This window comes from Strix uralensis, chromosome 4 (assembly GCF_047716275.1).
Source record: "Strix uralensis isolate ZFMK-TIS-50842 chromosome 4, bStrUra1, whole genome shotgun sequence".
Taxonomy (NCBI): Eukaryota; Metazoa; Chordata; class Aves; order Strigiformes; family Strigidae; genus Strix; species Strix uralensis.
In genome coordinates, this window is record NC_133975.1 from 17,360,082 (window position 1) to 17,375,584 (window position 15,503).

The following is a 15,503-nucleotide window of genomic DNA, read 5'->3' on the forward strand; positions in this document are numbered from 1 at the left end:
GCTGACAGCTACTTGGAATATTATAGCAAACTGAAAGCCAGCAGTTGTCTTCAGAGGAAGAAAAGGTAATCACTATAAAAATAAGACCACCAACACTTTTTAATAGTCCAAGACCCCTTCCCAAGTTAAATTCCAGTGAGAGTATTTTCTTCTACAGACAAGATTTATTCAGTCTTTTGTCTTAAAAGAAACCCCCTGCAGATTATGGCCTGGATGAACACTAGAATAACCAATGAAAATTTGACATATCCGAAATGACAGCAAGGAAAACAGATTTAAGATCTAGCTCATTTCCTTGGTGTTTAAACTGTAAGGAGAATTTACAAGTAAACTGTAAGACCTGCAAACTGAGTATACTGTGAATTGTTCTCTTGCTGCTCTCATGGACTGCTCACACCAGAGATTATCTTCCTCCTCACATTGGTTATGTGAAACTATGGAGCTTGTATTTTTCTTTCTTAGGGTTTGCAGTTTGGTTAGCATATCAAGAGCTTAGCACACCTACTGCCCACAGGCCCCTTGGGAGAAAAATCTACATTATAGAAAATTGGGACTACTGGAATGTTAATGTTTTAGAAACTAAACTTGTCAAATCAATTAAACAGCAGTAAGTGACATGTGTATTCAGATCAAAAGCTGAAACTTAACTCACGCAACTTGCCATTTTGAACATAAGACGTACAAAGCAGGTAAATCAATTCCACAAAATTACTCTGATGCCATTAGCAGAACATCTGCTGTAAAGAATCACTTGTTAAATACACACTGGGGCTTTGGTCTTTGCTTTTCAAGAAATGAGTGTCTACCACAAAAAGCTAGAGAATTTACTCCTGCCTACATGGAGGCAGAACAGCATGTAGTCACTAAATGACCAAACAAGTACCATAAACCATTACCTCAGATGGAGCAGAATTTGCTCTCCTTCAGTTGTCAAGGAAATTTTAAGTGACTAAAGACAACTCAAATTTTTACATCAGCCCAATAGGTGGGTTCTCTGCTACTGTATTAAGGACATTGTCTCAAACCAGTAGCTGGTGCCAAGCCTCAATGCAAGATTCATTTTCACTCCAGCTACACCTTGCAGGAGTCCAAAGGGCACAAAGTGTTAACTGACCTGAAAACAAGATCCCACAGCTTTGAGTTAGATACATATATACATGACACTTCAAGAATTGTTTCCAGAAGAGACTAGTTTAGCACAGCTCCTGCTGCCTTAGCTATAGAAAGAAGCTGGCTGATGGCTATATTGGTGCCTTCAACAAGAATGTCAAGTTCAAATCAAATCTGCAGGAAAATTTTGGACTGACAGTCCTGTCACCAGGATTGTAATTGCTAGCATCAACTCAAACACATTCCTGTTTTGGTGTACCGAGCCTAAGAACGTGCTGTCCAGTGCTGGATTTTAAGTTTCGTTGCCAGACTTCTCAGTAAATTAGAGGCATCACTTCCCACGATTCCAAAATTCCACTTCACTGAATTACCTGTTTTAAACTGTCAGCATAAAACAAGTGATTCCTGAGCTACCTTGATACTTAATTTATTTTCAGCAGGAACAGCAGATATTAGCATCTGTGAGGACAGGGCACCACAGGAACATACTCTTTCCGATACTCAGAGCAGTCAACATAGACAGAAACTTATTACTGCTTTGGTCCAACAAACTGAGCATGGATGGGAAGAAGCAACACCGATATAAAACCTGAACCTTCCCTGAACACCAAAATTTGCTCTTACCTTGCAACATTGCTCTTATACCACCAATCTCAGATTAACAAGTAATTTGTGATAAAAATATGTTAATATAGTAAATGTAATATAATGTATAATCCATGCAATGTTTGCCTATTCAATACAGGATTTATTTAACAAAGTTTACAATAGAACTGCACCACTCACCCTAAAAAAATTAGAAGCCAAGGTAGTGCTGCTGCAACCCACACCTTTGTACTCACAAAGAACTGACTCCTCTCTCTCAACATTTTCTGCAGTTTAGCTGTAAGACAAAACTGCCTCCAATTACAAATGAAACCTTGGCTCTGCTTGACAGCATTACTCTCCTACAAAGTAGTAATGAATGGAAGAAATGACAGTCTTCACAGCCTGAAACAGTAGCTGTGAGGTAGAGGTGGGCAGCATATTTACAAGAGGGCACATTTTAAAATCTGAGTTTATTTCATTGCAAACATGATAATAGTGTTGTGGTCAAAACCAGGAAATATTCTAAAAACTTACTATATTTTTTGATTTTTCTCTTATTAGAGCTGTGAGCTTACTAAAGAGTGTTCTTTGGTGTTACATATTCATGATCCCTCTTTACAACTCTTCCGTTGGCAGCATTTTTTCTAAATCGGAGTATAACAGATACTGAGGTCCTAAAAAAAGTGTAGCTAGGTCCAGGCTTAGTTGGCATGGCCGATGGAAGATACTACTCTGCTAAAGACATACAGAAATGATACGCTAGGTGTTTTTGATAGCCTTCATAGTCTAAGCATTTCATATCACTGCATACAGAAAAACTTCCCTGAGATGAAGATGGTCCTGTTGCACCACTTTCACAGTGTTAGAGCCCCCTTTGCTAGCTGCTTCGTGCTTACACAAAACTATTTGCTTCCTTGGAATCAGCAAAATTAACATAGTCCAAATTTCTAAGAAAAAGCAATTACTTTGAAGTTTAAGAGCAAACTTTGTTTAGTAATTGTGAAGAGCATTTCTGAAACCACAATTACCCAAGACTGACACAGCTGGTACAACTCCTAGCTTACGCACAATGGAATAACCCAGTTTCTAAGAAAATACGTTGCAATGTTTCAGAAGTTTCACAGACTGATTGCATTTGTGCTATAATTAAGTTGCATTCATCCTTGCTTACCACTACCAAAGTGATTCAGAATTGTAGCCCAACAGCTGAGCTGGCATAGCAGCCACAACTGGGCAAATACCAGCTTTAACAGCAGTGATCTCAACAACTATGCTGACTTACAAAATCAGATTTCTGGAATTAATATTTAGAACACACACAATTTTGCACGACAGAAAAACAAGACCAAGTTGAAAAGTTTTAACAAATTCACTCTAAATTAAGAGGCAAGTAAATTAACAGCACACTTGTGATTGTAAAACTACTCTGCCTGAGGGGAAATTCTGCTCAGCTGATGAACATCTGAAAGGCTTCAAAAGATTAATTAAATAATCCTATGGAAAACACAGTTGTTCCTTAATGCTCCCATACATACTATGAATGTACACTGTACTCAGTGTGTGCTTTTGGAATTAATTTGGCAACTGTGACTTTAGTTGAAATATCACTGCTTTGAATTTATGGATTTATGAACTGAGTAACTCAATTTATTCACTGCTTAACCTCTGATGCTCTTATTTCACTGTTGAGACAGGAGCTCTTCATGAAAACCTAAAGAAATAAAGAACTGTATCTATAGACAAGAAATTTGGGGTTGCTGTTTTTCTTTTTTGTTGTTGTTGTTTTGTGGTTTGTTCTCCCTCTAGAGTTCTGAGAGGACCACCCAGGGTCAGAGAAGCTATGACCTTTCATTAAAGATGCACTGCTAGATATTCAATGAATCCCTAATAATCATGAACAAAACCATGAGAACAATTAGGGAGCTTGGAGCAAGAGAAAACAATGAAATTTCACACCCAGTTGGGCCCCTACCAGACTCTCAGAGAATTTAAGGGGAAGTGTTGCATTTGCAATGCCCTCTATAACCAGTGCCTCAAGTATACCTTTGAATTACGGTGAACCTTAACTTAACAAAGTTATGCCTACACAACAGAGATGTAACAGCTGTATCCCAAAGCCCACCTATACTGCTTTACATCTAGTTACTACAATTCAAATGTAAAAACTAAGCAACAAAGGCTCACAGCCTCAAATGAGGGTCTGGGCGAGGACTTGGACTTAAGTGCAATTAGCCATTACCTTTTCACTGTCATGTGCTCAGGAAAGGACTTGCCTAAGCTTATACTGCAATTGCATTTGGCTTTGCTGTGTAGGTGCAACTAGTCCAACTGTAGTAACTGACTACATAAATTACAACTCCCTTACAACATAATATTTTTTCATTTACATGGGTTTTGTCTTTAAAAAATAAGTTAATAGTACGTTGGCATCGATACCTTCTTCCTACAAGTGGCAATAACCAACTGGTACAGAAATAAACCGGAAGTAAAGCCACTGATAACCCAGTTCTTATGCACATTCATGTCCCACATTTGCAAGAATTTTTATGGAAATTGGAATTTAATACAGTAAATACCTGCAAGTTCACCAACTCTGAATACTAAGAAAGAAATGTCGACGCTGTACTTTTCCTTTTTTAAACAAATATTACAAAATTGAATTTTATTTTCACACAAGATGCACTTATAAAATTGATACAGAATGTCATTCAACAGAAAAAAAACTGAAAGCAATTCCAAGCCTTCTTTAGCAACTGCTAAATAATTCAAAAATAAGATACACCAAATTGACAGATAATCTGAATTTCAATGTGTGAACATCTCCAATTAATATAAAATACATTAAATATTAAAGAATTTCAGATTTTTTCCCAGCACAAGTCCTCTTTTTTTTACTCTCATCCCTGAACAACAGTAACCACAGATTTTGGCTGTTACTCCAGCTACTCTTGATGGGAGAGGAAAGGCAGCAGTAAGTTCCCACCAGAGCAGACCACGCTAACCTGTACAGCAAAGCTAGCTCATTACCAAGTCTGCTCAGACACGTAACTCTGTCCAACTGTCTCCATCTGCTATATTACTGTAGTCCTCCAAGTTTCAGGGATTAGCACACACATTGAACTTTCACATGTTCATAAAGCAAGTAACCTTTGGCTCACACTGTGACAAATTATGAAATCAGCAAAAAACAAATTTTGTCTTCCTTTTTTTAGCACTGAAGTAGTTTTAGGATACCTTCCCTTGGAAAGTGAAACTGGTGCTTACTTAAATATCTGAAAGGCATTTGAAGTTAATGCTGTGTTTCAACAACAATATATGAAGAATTTATCATTAACTGAAGGGTCTCTTCTGATACAAGTCTCCAGCCTAAGTCTTGAGCTCAAATTTATTCCATTCTTGGTCTGAGGATTCCAAACCATCTTTCATCAGTTCTCCCACAACTGTATCTCACACCAGAAATTAAGATGCATTGTAATGCTTAAGTGCTCTTTATAGACCTAGTCCGTCTACTTAAGTTTGGCTAAAATCAATCAACTAAAGTGGACAATTCTGGTTTGATCATGAGTATGAGCTTTTACAGACGTGTTCTCAGGCAAGTTAACAGATGTCATTCTTATCAGAGTTAAACTCAAAATGCAGTGTAATATTCTTTTCTGCTGCATTAATGCTATACATACAGTTCCAACACAACACTTCCTTGCTGCAATGAACACTGCCTTTCCTCAACATATAGAAGTGCCCCTTTATTATTTTTCCCTACAGCAACAAAAAATCCTCAGCTTTTAAAAATAATTTGCCTTGCAGGACACACAACACAAGAAATGAATATGCTTCATATTTGCCCAGTTAAGCAGAATCTGCATTATTGTGATCTCTCCTTGGTGTTTAGTATTTAGATAAAATAGTATGCAGTAAATCTTTCATTTAAAGGCAAAATTTTATTCTGATTACAAGATTTTCAAGATACATCTTGAAAATATTTTTGTTGACAAGAGTAACTATCTTGACTTACTGTTTTATGTACCAATGCTTTATGCGTTTGTTGATATAAGCACAAGTTTTGAATTCTGCTGTAGATGTTTATTAAAACAAGGTAACTGGAAAGGCAAGCTTCCGGTCAAGTTGTCATACATTTCCAGGAATATCCTTATACTGGAGGAACCTTCATGAAAAGTAGTATGTTCTGGAAGCACGATTTCATAACGCAGAACAGGATTACGCTTTTTTCCAGTCTATTTTCCAGAAAAGTGATATTGCAGCTCTGCCACCAGGCTAGAGACTCATGATCCACCACATTTTCCAAGAGGCAAGTTAAAGATCTCTCACTTGACCTGACCAGATACCAAGCCAAGTTACTTGTAGAAAGAAATTAATATTTTTTGCCATTAATAATTTAAGTTTTTAAATAAATATTTATGTGCCTTTTTTGGCAACTGTCCATTCTGGTAGCATCTGCTGTCCCAACAGCTCAGTATCCTTAGCACATTGATTAAAAAAAAAAAAAAAAAAATCTTAGTCAATTCTGTTTCCACAAATAGTAAACCTGTCTATCTCCAACAAGTCTTTCTTTGAAGACCTGTGTTTTAATTCTGAACTGTCTTGGCTTATATCTTTTTCTTCTCCATCAGGAGTTGTCAGAAATTGATCAGAATTGCTTGTTACAAGTAAAGATGGTGTATTCTCCTTCTGATGCACAGGTTGATTGGTAACTGATGTAGATCCATTTTCATCTGTGGAAATTCCTGTTGGAACAGAAGACAATTACAAAGATAATAATGATTTTAACACAGAAATACTGATGCATCTATAACATCAAGATTCATCCAAAGCCATCCTGAAAAAGCCACTATATTGTCTCAGCTTTACCACAAGAGATCTCCTTTTCTAATTTGGTAGAAGGATAGAAAACGAATTCTACAGAAGTTCAGATAACAAGCAAGAGCATAAGCCGCAGAGGTTAGGACATATACTGCATTCTTCTGGTTTACATACTCATTTTTGTTGGCTTAGGCAAAAAGGTTTCTGATAGTCATTGTGTGAATCACACAAATATTTTCTACTGAAATGAAGAAAAGGAATCTCTGTAGCGGGAACTAGATGTGCCTAATCCTCTACATAAGTACAATAAACCTTGCTTCTCTAGGGACAGCTAATGACTCATGCACTGCTACACACTTTAATAGCACTGGCTCCTAAAGCAGTTTTATTAAAGATGTCTATTTTTATTCCTTCCTCTTACTTCGGTGGAATTGAACACTGGCTCCGTTAACCCAAGATATCTGCAGATAATATCCATGTATCCTTTCCACATTTTGTTAAAACATTAAAAAAATTAAAATGCACTAGTAAATGACAGGGAAATAATTTTTTCTTATTACTATCTCCTTGTAAAGGCTGAGTTATTGTTTCTAAAGGAATCTGAAAAAGTCTAATGTGGAGAGTACTCCAGACCAGCCCAAGTGAACATTATTTGTCAGAATGGCAGCACTATCCAAATTACTACAAAAACTTTCTGTATAGTATCTCTTCACAGTATACCATCTACTACTTGAAGGTACATGGATTACTCTCCACAGTCCTATGCAAGTCAAAAGTACTAAACTTGCATCAAGAAAGGAGACAAGTAATGTTAATTGTAGAACTTTGTTACAAAGGTATTTTCTAACCCAGCAGCTTCCATAGAAAGCTGGTCAGTCTATGAATGATTACCAGTAATTAGAACTTCTATCCTTCAAGACCAAGTGTACAATTTTATTCTTCAAAATTTTAAGCTGTTTGTTTAAACTGTTTCTGTGACGAGGTGGAAACTCTTAGGAAAATTTAACTTATAAACTGATAGAAAGCAGACCAGATTAACTCCCTCGCCCTCATTCTAGTTAAGAGATGGGTTGAGAGACTGTATTGAAAAAAACCTGGTAAGTGGGGCACAGGGATTAACCAATATTGCAGAGCTCAGCAGAATAATGCAAACACACAGAAGCTGGGGAAGGTAAAATCATTCTTTCCCATAATTGAGGTTTCTAGTAGATAAAGAGCTATAAAGGTATAAAAAAAAATCCTGAAAAACTGTTAAAAATTAAGCTTTTTCATCACTGATGGAAGTTAAGACTATTCTAAATAAAATCAGCCAAAGCTTTTTGATTGCTACTTTTCAGTCAAAATCTTTCCATTTGAGGAAATAAGCATCTCTGCTGACTGTCCTGGTAAAATTGCTGCTGTTTCAGTTAAAAACAGTCTTCAGGACTTATTTACTGTAAGTTTAAGGGTCAGTCTAAGTAAGTATGACTTATTAAATCTTATATCCAAGTGTAGTACTAGAATGTTTAATTAAAACAGTACCATTAGGACAGTTGTCTAATGAAATGAAAAAGACATTCAGACCAATTCATATTACATTCTTTCATCATGAAACTAAAGCAACTCTGTGAATTTAAGCTATTTAAAAATAACAATCTACACCAAGTTTCTGCCTGATGTGATTTGCCACAGGTGAGATACAGAGTTGTGACCGAAACACTGACAGATTCTTAAGTCTACTATTGCTGGCGAGACACTATGACGGCTAATGAGCACCTTACATTTCAAGCTGTTCAAGTCTTTGGCAAGCAATACAGTGAACACAATAAAAGCCTCACTGTTAAGTTCTCTAGGGCTCTCATTGAGTTCTTCACAGGGGAAGATATACAATCCAATTCAGTTGACTGGAACAACGAAGGTTTCTGTTTCCTTCTATAACGTGTCACAGGAATACAATAATGCCCCATTCTAATTATATATTAGCCGCTAATGCTGAGGACCTGTACGAGAAAACCATGCTGCACAGACTTGAAATGAAGCGAGTAGAGACCAGCTGAAATTCCTGTTTGGATTTCACAAAGCTTTTCATTTATGTGTTCATAAATGACAACTACAAGTAATTATACCTATTGTGTGCCATGTTTTACATTAATTTCCATATGAAATGCATAGATTGCTTCCTCATTAAACTTCAGCACTGCCAGAGATGATGTGTAAATATTTATTTGTGTAGTGACACGGCAGATGGGGTTGGACTAGATGGTCTTTAAAGGTCCCTTCCAACCCAAACCACTCATTCTGTGGTTACGATTTTCAAACAAAAGCATGCTACTGTTCTGATGTTTCTATCACCTTCACATATCAGGGTGGGATCTTATCAGAGAGATGATTATTTATAACCAAAAGAAGACACATGAACTAAAAGCAATACATTCTATTCCGTTTACAAACTTGTGCTTGAGAGGGCTCAAACAAATGAATTTCTGACAATTATTAAGACTAAACTGCGATGCATGAAAGCTTTACTTGCGTTTTGGTTTGTTTGTTTCCAAAGGACTCCTGACTCCTTAACTGCTTCCCTAGGTCTCTCTGTCTGTTTAGACAAGATTAAAACCCTCCCTACATAAATCACTGATAGCAGAGGCTCAAGGCCTTCAGTGGACACTTAGGCAACTCCTAGAATGGGCAAACTAAGATAAGGGGGACTTGAACAAAAGGACACAGAGATCCTATTATAGGGAGGATGATTTTGCTGATTTAGGAAGAAGGCACCTGGACTTTACATCACAGCGCATGCTCTGGAAAGAAGGTCAATTAGCAAACACCATGAAGAAGACTACTTACTTCTTCCCTTGACCACTGAAGACACTCAATATTTTTACTACGCAAGCTCGGACTATGTAAATTAATTCTGGGAATTCATTATCATAAGACATCCCTTTCCAGGAAATCTAATGAATATGTATAATTTGTGTGTATGTAAACTGATATCCCTTGCTAATTCTTGGGAGCCCTCATGGTGGAGAAACCCCAGGGCGACCCCAGTGCTGCTAATAAAGAATACCTGCTTAACAGTAAAAAACTTTACTGTTGAGTCAATTTCTTTGTTTCATGTTCACAGATGTGATACTACGGTACAATTAAGGTCCAGCAACAGGGTGACTGTTATTAAATCAATATTAATTTGAATAATAACAATATTAAATTTAGTCTAAAAGCAATTTTCATTACAGTCGAAAACAAAACAAGGCAGTTAACCTTACCTTGGGTAGATTTAAACATGCTTTGCTGTTTGCCAGCTGGCTTCCCTGGGGTGGCAGTCAGGACAGGATTGAATAATTTCTCCTCCATTTTTGCCTCCTTTACATATTGACACGATTTCCCCAGCAACACAATACTGTTAAGGACTTTTAGAGATATTAACCTGAAAAAATAAAAGGATCTGTTTACATATTTGTATTAGCATATTAAAATAATTGCCTATTATTCATATTAAAGTAATTGCATATTGCTGTCTTGGAAGGATTAGCTAACAAATGAAATCTCTTCAATAGCCAGATCGAAAGGTAATTTCCTTTTCCTAACGATTTGTTTCAGATTCAATCCTTAAATTTCTTATTTTCTTTTTTTTTTTTTTTTTTCCCCAGAAGGCATCTAGAGAAAACCATCAAATTTTACCATAGCTTAATGAAAGGACTACAAGGACAGTTAAGCAGCCATTTAATACATCAATATTTAAACACGGGCCTAAAAAGGGCCCTCAACAGTGCAAGTCGAAATTAAATGCACTACTGTTAAACTGTAGCCCTAAGTGTGTCCCGCCAAGGATCCCTGGTGAACTTGGAACCACAAGAAAGCAAACATCTGGCTTTCACAAATTACAGGCTAATCATAAAAAGTCTTTTTTCACATCGCAAAACACAGCCCCTCAACAAAACCAAAGAGGCAGCACTGCATTACCATCATAGATTCTTTTTCAATTATCTCTAATTTGCAGCACAAACTTCAGCAAATCTTTATATCCCTTTAATATCTGTCTTCTCATTTGAAGAACAGGAAGGATATAAATATGCTCTACACAAATCAATCTATGTAAGTAAAGCGAACCAAATGCAGACTCTGAATTCATTCTCCACTCTCTGAAAATCTGTTTATTATGTACATCAGTAACAGACTAAAAAGAAGAGTTGAAGTGAACATTCACAGATCCATGGAGTGGGTCTAACTGCTTAATCATAAAGTGACCAAAGCAACCGCAGCAGCAGCTTTGCTATCTCTCACTTGCATTAATGTAATCAGAACTTGCCAAACAGAAAAACAAAGTACACTGCACTTTTAAGGGAATTTTATACTATACATTTACTTGTAGAAGAAATTTAGAGAAATGGAAGAATGAGCAGACCAGACCACTTTCAGTACTCAGAAAAAATTGACATTTTGGTATCCAAGCCACAACAAAAGTTATCATTTTATACAAGTTGAAAGCCATGATTCTCTACAATTTTATTAGGTTATCGGGACAAATTTTGTTTGAGAGTTGCTTTTTATGTAACATGCTTTTGTTGTGAGAGAGCATTTCCAGCATGATTCGACTCTGATTTAATGAGATCAGAAGTTGAAAAGGCCATAAATCAACACTTTCAGTTCCAGCTTCTCATGGAAAATTATGCAAGAGTTTCTAGTGATTCTCCTTTATTCTTTTCTGCCAGTCCACCCCAGGCTCAAATTTCTAACAATGTAAGTTTGCAGTTGTTCAAAATCCTAGAAAAAGAAAACTGAGGTTTCATATGCTGGACAAGACTCTTTTATAGTATAACTTACAGTATTACAGTTGTTAAATATCAAATACAAAACAGTATCCTCCACATTACAGTCTCAATCCTTTGCCCAGTTAACTGCTTCAGATTTTATCACATTGTTTCTCACATTTCTGTGCTACACTAATCTGATTAAAAGCTGAAATTTATGTTCAGAACACAAATTACTTGAAAGATACAAGAGGTGAGTTAGCTCCAAATCTGAGATCATGGCAGAAGTAAAAATTTGTTCCCACTTTTCAATCAGGACAAAATAAACCAAAACGTATTTACTATTGTGACCTATGCCTTCAAAGAGCAGCACTTAAACCTTCATGTTAATCGCATTACTTCTTCCTTCCCTCCATCCTCCAAGCCACAGACACAGGGAAAAATCCAGGAGTGGGCTGCAGTAGTGAAATGGCAGGTGTAGGGAAATATTACATATATTGGGAAAAAGGAAAAAAAAAGAACCACTGAGCAGAGTGAAGGTGCTGAGCTTGGTATACCACAGCTTGAATGTGATGATCAGGGGCTAGGTCTTTCCATTATATAGAGCTGGCTTCAGGGAGAACATGGGCACAGCATGTCATACACTGGGGAAGAAATCCAAGTATTGGTGCAGAGGAATATGGCTAATATTTTAATATTTGGCCTATATGCAATATCTTAAAGTCCTAGTTATCTGACACTAGAAATGTATCTCTACACTCATGTGGACTAGACACAAGTTCTACTTTTTTTTCGCAGATCATGGTCAGATTAGGGATAAAAGTCTAACTATTCACAAAAAAATGTGTAGTAAACCCATTCTTTCATAAGGTATTGTAAAACAGCAGCCTCCTCTCTTCCAGTGTGCCTGCTGAACCACTGCCCCAGACCTAGAAGTCTTTTACTTCCCAAGTCTTGCTGCCTTCAGTTATAAATATAACTTGGTAGGGCACTGGAAGAAATATTCCCACTATGTTGCAGCACAGAGAACCTGCCTACAGTAATGTGAATCACTTAATTCTTTATGATCAATTTTAGGAGGACTCCAATATGAATCAGTACTGAGAGACAACAAATGATGACAGAGTTCAGTACGCACCTTTCCTAGAAACTGGTCATCTCCATATAGTCTACAGCAAGTGTCTCAAGACAGGCAAACTAGATAGGATTTAAAGTGCAACTAAACGCATGTCAGAAGTACGTATCAACTGGTGAGAAGTTAAGGATAACACAAGTATAAACTGACTTAGCAGTGAAGGTATATTTGCAAATCATTGGTTTTGGAAAACAAATTGCCATAGGACATTATATTCCTTAACTAAGATTACTTACTGACCCCAGCCTTCCCAGAAAGGCAAGCCATGCATTTACTAATTTTTATATAGCAGTTTCCTAACAGGAAGAAACCTTGCATTTAACTGCCAGAGAGAAGAATTCATGATCTGCTCAGAGCACTTAAACTGCTTACTTTTGTTGGCATGGTGAATCTTTCACTCTTTTCACAGAAAGTTTCATTCCTTCGAATTCAATTTCCCCTTTTATGCAGTGGTATGGTGCTTGTCTGTCAAATTCTTTCACTCATTTTTCCACTAGTTATTTTCATTACCGAAGTTACTTATCAAGGGCTATAATCACCCAATGCAGTTACAGTACTTAGGGACCAATCTGCACTCTCAGTTTATGAGCATTAAGTGATCTACATTTATGTTCTACTGAATATAAACTGTGTGTTTACACAACAGAAGCTTTTTTCACATATCTGATCAAATAATGGTAAATACTTTTCAGTTGCATGCATTTACTTACCCACAGTAAAACAGCACAACACAAACATAAGCTAAGACTCCTTGTACTTTTATTGAGCTCGTTACAACTCTGATAAGCTGTTTTAAGGAAAAAAGTTAAACAGTTAAAACATATAGCATACTATTATTGACAGACATTTCTTATTTGATAAATTCAAGACAAAAGTAGAAACATTTACATTAATAGAAATTTATTCTAATGTTCCCCTTGGCAGCGCTAGCTATTTGAGATTTTGGCTTGAATAAGTATTATACTAGCACCTAGTTGCAACTTTGCCAAAACTACAGTCTGATAATGTTATTTTACTTGGAAGTCAGTGGCGAAGGAAACAAGTGAAAAAAATCTCCCCAGAAGTCAAGGGCTGGAAGCTGAGTTATTTTTTGAAGAAAATGTCAAGAGATGGTGACGCAGTAAAACAGAATCAGTGTTTTGTACTATGCTAACATTTTGAATACAAAATTGCTTTGTGGACTAGGCATGTGAATCACAAGTTTCAGTACAAATAATCCTGAAATCTCAGTTTTACTTCAGTATTTCACAGTTAGGGTTCCAAGTTAGCAAAGCACTTCAGTTTGGTTTAAACCTATTAATATCTGGGATATCATAACTTGAAAAAAAAGCATTTCAATCAAATTCTGATTGGATGTACTTTACCTACTTATAAAAGAAATCATGACTATGATCATAGTTGTTTTGGTTTTTTGTTGGGGATTTGTTTGGTTGTTTTTTTTAAATCCTGGATAAACACTAGGCAAAGTCTGTCCATAGTATTTTTCCCCATCTTCATGGGAGAATGTTATATTTGAAAGTTAATTCATATTGAAATTCTTCCAGGAAAATTACGACTTAGCATCTTTGCTGGCAAAGCAAGGCCACATTCCCACTATGATGATAACTGCTGCTTGTCTACATGTGTGTATGGGGAAAGTCAGAGAACCTATTTACAGAAAACATTCTGCAATAGTTAATTCAAAACAGACAGCATGTGGACACAATTCCAATAATGAAGTGATTCATTTTATAGCAGCACATCCATGTAACAGGGTCAACTATTTCAGAATCATGTATTCTACAACAGCTCAGAAGCTCAGTGCTGCATAGAAAAGAAAACTTAGTCATAAAACATATACCATTACAGGGACAACCACAAGGACTCCTATGAAAACTCCCCCGAAAAATAGTACACTACTGCTAACCTTCTGGCAACCAGCTGCTTTGACTATTCCGAATGAATGAATGGATAATTGCTAAAAGGAATAAATGTTTAATAAGCACAGATGTAGTTTAATTCCACTGCTACAATTCAAGTGCTTATAAAATCTATAATATATATATTCAATTTTCTAGGAAAGGCTGATAAACACTAACACATTCGAAGTCATAATTAGTATGTGATATCGGTTATACTGAATGCTAACTTAACCTTGCAGCATCATTTTAGTTACTTTAGGTGATCATTTCATCCTCAAAACATCAAAATGAGCCACCTATGTCACAGGCATATATTCTCAAAGTGAGATCTTATTGATAGAAAACTGATAGGAAAGATCCAACTTACTAAAACAGCCAGTGGAAGAGGAATGAAACCCATTCTTCTGGAAACTGAATCGCTATAATCTGTATATGCCTAGGAAAAAAAAAGAGGAAGAATAATGAACTATTTATGCAAAGGAATGAGCTTATTTTAGCTTGGCACACTCTCTAGATAAGAATCAATCTCTGCTAACAAACACTATGCTGGTATAATTGACCTATTCACATTCTGAAATTCAAATGCAGATAGCTGTACTCTCAGACAAAAATGTAATACTACCATGACCAGTAAGATTAGCTTCAGTGCTCTAAATCAAGAGAAACTGGAGTATAATACAAATATCTAAATCGAGAGCAATTAGGACACTGAATCCAAACACGCTATGATATTTCATCTGTACGTTGTTACCAGCTTAGAGATCTTTTTGTATTAATTTAACTTTGATCCTCAAATACTGTACAGAAAAACCTATAACAGGGATAAAAGAACAATTATCCATCACACTAGCAATTTTAAATCATTCTACAAGCATCTATAATTAGCCTCAAGGTGTTAAAGTAATTTTGAAAATATGTTTACATTTGAACTCTCAAAACACAACTACTTTGCATGACAGCTTTCATGCAGTATGGAATGTCATGCCAAAGTTAGTACCTATATGATGCTATCTCATTTTCCACAAAAGATCCTTAGGAAAAGTAATGGATTTTTCAAACTAATGTTTTTTTGATTAACAAATTATTAACAATTATTTGTAATTGAAGATGTCTTAACTTCTTTACGAGGTATAACTACTGCATTCCTAGCAATAGCTGTTAAACATGCCCAAGAAAACTACATAAATTATTATTATAAATTTCATTTAATAGTTAGAGCACTCA

The 15,503-nt window shown here is 36.1% G+C and overlaps 1 protein-coding gene across 16 annotated transcripts in view; it reads right to left on the minus strand.

Moving 5' to 3' along the window:
• Nucleotides 1-4,324: 4,324 nt before the first annotated feature.
• TAPT1 (transmembrane anterior posterior transformation 1) overlaps nt 4,325-15,503 on the minus strand; it is a 50,635-nt gene continuing 39,456 nt past the window's right edge. For 15 of the 16 annotated variants that reach the window (XM_074865832.1, XM_074865830.1, XM_074865829.1 and 12 more), the window contains 4 exons: nt 14,647-14,715; nt 13,089-13,165; nt 9,759-9,919; nt 4,325-6,440 (listed from right to left, as the gene is read on the minus strand). In XM_074865832.1, the coding sequence (XP_074721933.1) occupies nt 6,211-6,440; nt 9,759-9,919; nt 13,089-13,165; nt 14,647-14,715 (537 nt within the window). In that variant the 3' untranslated portion in view covers nt 4,325-6,210. Of the gene's footprint in view, nt 6,441-9,758; nt 9,920-11,800; nt 11,888-13,088; nt 13,166-14,646; nt 14,716-15,503 lie in introns of those variants that run through there. The other variant, XR_012628648.1, reaches the window with a different exon arrangement.